Below are 2,751 nucleotides of genomic sequence, written 5' to 3' on the forward strand. Positions count from 1 at the left end.
GGTTTCTCAAGAGGCAGGTCAGGTGGTCTGGTATTCCCATCTCTTTCAGAATTTTCCACAGTTTATTGTGATCCCCACAGTCAAAGGCTTTGGCATAGTCAATAAAGCAGAAATAGATGTTTTTCTGGAACTCTCTTGCTTTTTCCATGATCCAGCGGATGTTGGCAATTTGATCTCTGGTTCTTCTGCCTTTTCTAAAACCAACTTGAACATCTGGAAGTTCACAGTTCACGTATTGCTGAAGCCTGGCTTGGAGAATCTTGAGCATTACTTTACTAGTGTGTGAGATGAGTGCAATTGTGTGGTAGTTAGAGCATTCTTTGGCATTGCCTTTCTTTGGGATTGGAATATTAATCAGCCTCAAAAAAGGAGGAAAATCCTGTCATATGCAAGAAAATGGATGAACCCGGAGGCCAATATGGTGAGTGAGATAAGCCAGTCACACAAGATCAAATATGAGACACCTAAAGTAGTTAGACTCATAGAAAACAGAATGGTGGTTGCTAGGGGTTGAGAGGAGGAGGAAATGTTCAATGAGCATCAGCTTTTAGGTTCACGAGATGAAAAAGTTCTAGAGATCTGTTACACAACGATGGGAACGTAGTTCACACACTGAACTGTATGCTTAAACTGTATGGTTTGTTGCTGTTTAGTTGCTAAGTCATGTCTGATTCTGTGACCTCATGGATTGTAGCCCGCCAGGCTCCTCTGTCCATGGGATTCTCCAGGCAAGAATACTGGAGTGGGTTGCCATTTCCTCCTTCAGGGGATGGAACCTGCATCCCTGCATTGTAGGCAAATTCTTTACCACTGAGCCACCAGGGAAGCCAAAACTGAATGGTTAAGGGGGTAAATTTTATATTACCATGTTCTTTTTTTTAACCACAACTGAAAATTTTTAAAACATCTTCTAAAGAAAAAGCCGTAGAAGAGAGTTACGAGGAATCTAAAAAAGAGCGGATATATGTTCAGGTATAACTGATTCACTTTGCTGAACAGCATAAACTAACACAACACTGCAAATCAACTATACACCAATAAAAATTTAAAAAGAGTGAGTTGTGAGAATAGCGTGGCCAAGGTGTGAAGACTACACAGAGATCAAGGCCAGCAAGAGGCTTATGGAAAATCATGAAGAGTCATCTAAGCAGGGAGGTGGGGGAAAAAGCCGGCCTGCAGGGATTAAAGAGAGTGAGGGTGACGCTGGGGGTGCTGGAGGGACAGAATGAACCCGACCTGCTGTTCAGTAGTTGACAGGAAAGAGTGAGTGAGCGTGGCAGGGGTTGACTAAAAGTGTGGGGTTGTAGGAAGGATCGTTGCTTTTTTCCCCTTTGGTACAGAGAACCCCCAGCACACTTGTGGGTGGAAGAAGGGAGGTTAACAGTGAGGGAGCAGTAAAGTGGGGAGGGCGGGGGAGGGCGTCTTGGCGTGGCCCGTGGAAGGGCCAGTGCACCTGTTAGCCTTGGATGGAAAAGGGACAAACGTCGTGACAGGATGGAGAGTGGGCGGGTGATAAGGGGGTGTGCACAGAGCATTTGTCAGATATTAGGAAGGATGTGGCCAGGATGGGGGTGGCTGCACGGTCTTTCTATAAATTCAGTCCTCCAAGGGCTGAAACCAACTGCTGCCGAGGGGTAGGGGGACTGAGTAGGAGTCTCGAGAAGTGTGGGACAGCTGAGATCAGCAACTGTGGGGCTGCGGCACGGAGTCCAGGACGGATGAGGTGTTGCCTGGCCAGCAGACACAGATGTGAGTTGGCCCCAGAGACAGAGTTGGGGGTGCTCTCCAGCAGTGTCTGGAGTAGAAGGAAGGGCTGTGGGGCTGCTTGGGGGCTGGGAGGGAGCTGGCAGGGAGAAAGGGGTGGTTTAGAGCTGGAGAGAACAATCACCCCACAAACCTACTAATGTCCTCAGACTTCCTGCTCCCCTCCCCTCCCACGGTCCCCAGCTGGAGTGCTCTGCTCTGACAAAAAAACAGCACCAGTCACAAGCTTTGTCTTTTTAATAAAAAATAAACTGTCTGTGACAAGCAGGTTTTGAATTCCAAAACAGAGGAGAGGGGAGAGAAGAGAGTCCAGGGGTCAGCCAGGGAAAAGGAGTGATCAAGGCTCAGATTACCCCTGCCGTTCGAGCCAGGCCAGAAGGGGCACAGATTAAATGTGCCCCAACTGAAGCAAGATGGAAGGAGGTGAGACTTCAGGAAAGACCTCCCAGCGGAGCTGATAAGGTGAGCTGGAGGGAGCGGCTCCCTGCAGAGTCCTGGAGAGTCCTTGGAGAGGGGAGTGTTGGTGTCCAAGGTGGCAGCTGCTTTCAGAGTGGAGTCTCCAGATGTGGTGTGCTCACGCGCTTGTTGTTTTAGGGTCTCCTGCAGCGGTATGTTCTGGACGGTCCCAGGATGCCCAGAACTGAAGGATCCTCTCTGGGTCCTCCTTTCACGGCCTAGACCAGGTCTGGGGCAGCCCCGCTTAGAGAGGCCACATGCTTGGTAGAAGCAGGTTCCACAGGGGAGCCAGCTCTGCTGTGCCCAGCCTCACTGAGTGCTATCAGTGGCACAGAATGGCAGAGAAGGTCCTCTGGTTGGGGAAAGCGGTCTTTGGTGCCACTCCCAGCCTAGTCAGAAAGGAACAGCTCCCAGCTCCCCCAGCCAATGGCCACACGCCCTGCCCTATCCAACAGCCCCAGCCTGTACCCAGAGTTTAAGCCACCTCTGTGCCCTGGAGGTTGTTGTCGGCGTCCATGTCACTGGCAGAGG

General features: G+C 50.3%; 1 protein-coding gene across 1 annotated transcript in view; it reads right to left on the minus strand.

Annotated features, from left to right (window-relative positions):
- Positions 1-2,695: 2,695 nt before the first annotated feature.
- The window catches only part of SEMA4A (sema domain, immunoglobulin domain (Ig), transmembrane domain (TM) and short cytoplasmic domain, (semaphorin) 4A), an 18,205-nt gene continuing 18,149 nt past the window's right edge, over positions 2,696-2,751 (minus strand). Inside the window, exon 15 of the mRNA XM_010838432.1 lies at positions 2,696-2,741. Coding sequence (XP_010836734.1) covers positions 2,696-2,741 — 46 coding nt within the window. The remainder of the gene's footprint in view (positions 2,742-2,751) is intronic.

This window comes from Bison bison, unplaced genomic scaffold (assembly GCF_000754665.1).
Source record: "Bison bison bison isolate TAMUID 2011002044 unplaced genomic scaffold, Bison_UMD1.0 scf7180017864093, whole genome shotgun sequence".
NCBI lineage: Eukaryota > Metazoa > Chordata > Mammalia > Artiodactyla > Bovidae > Bison > Bison bison.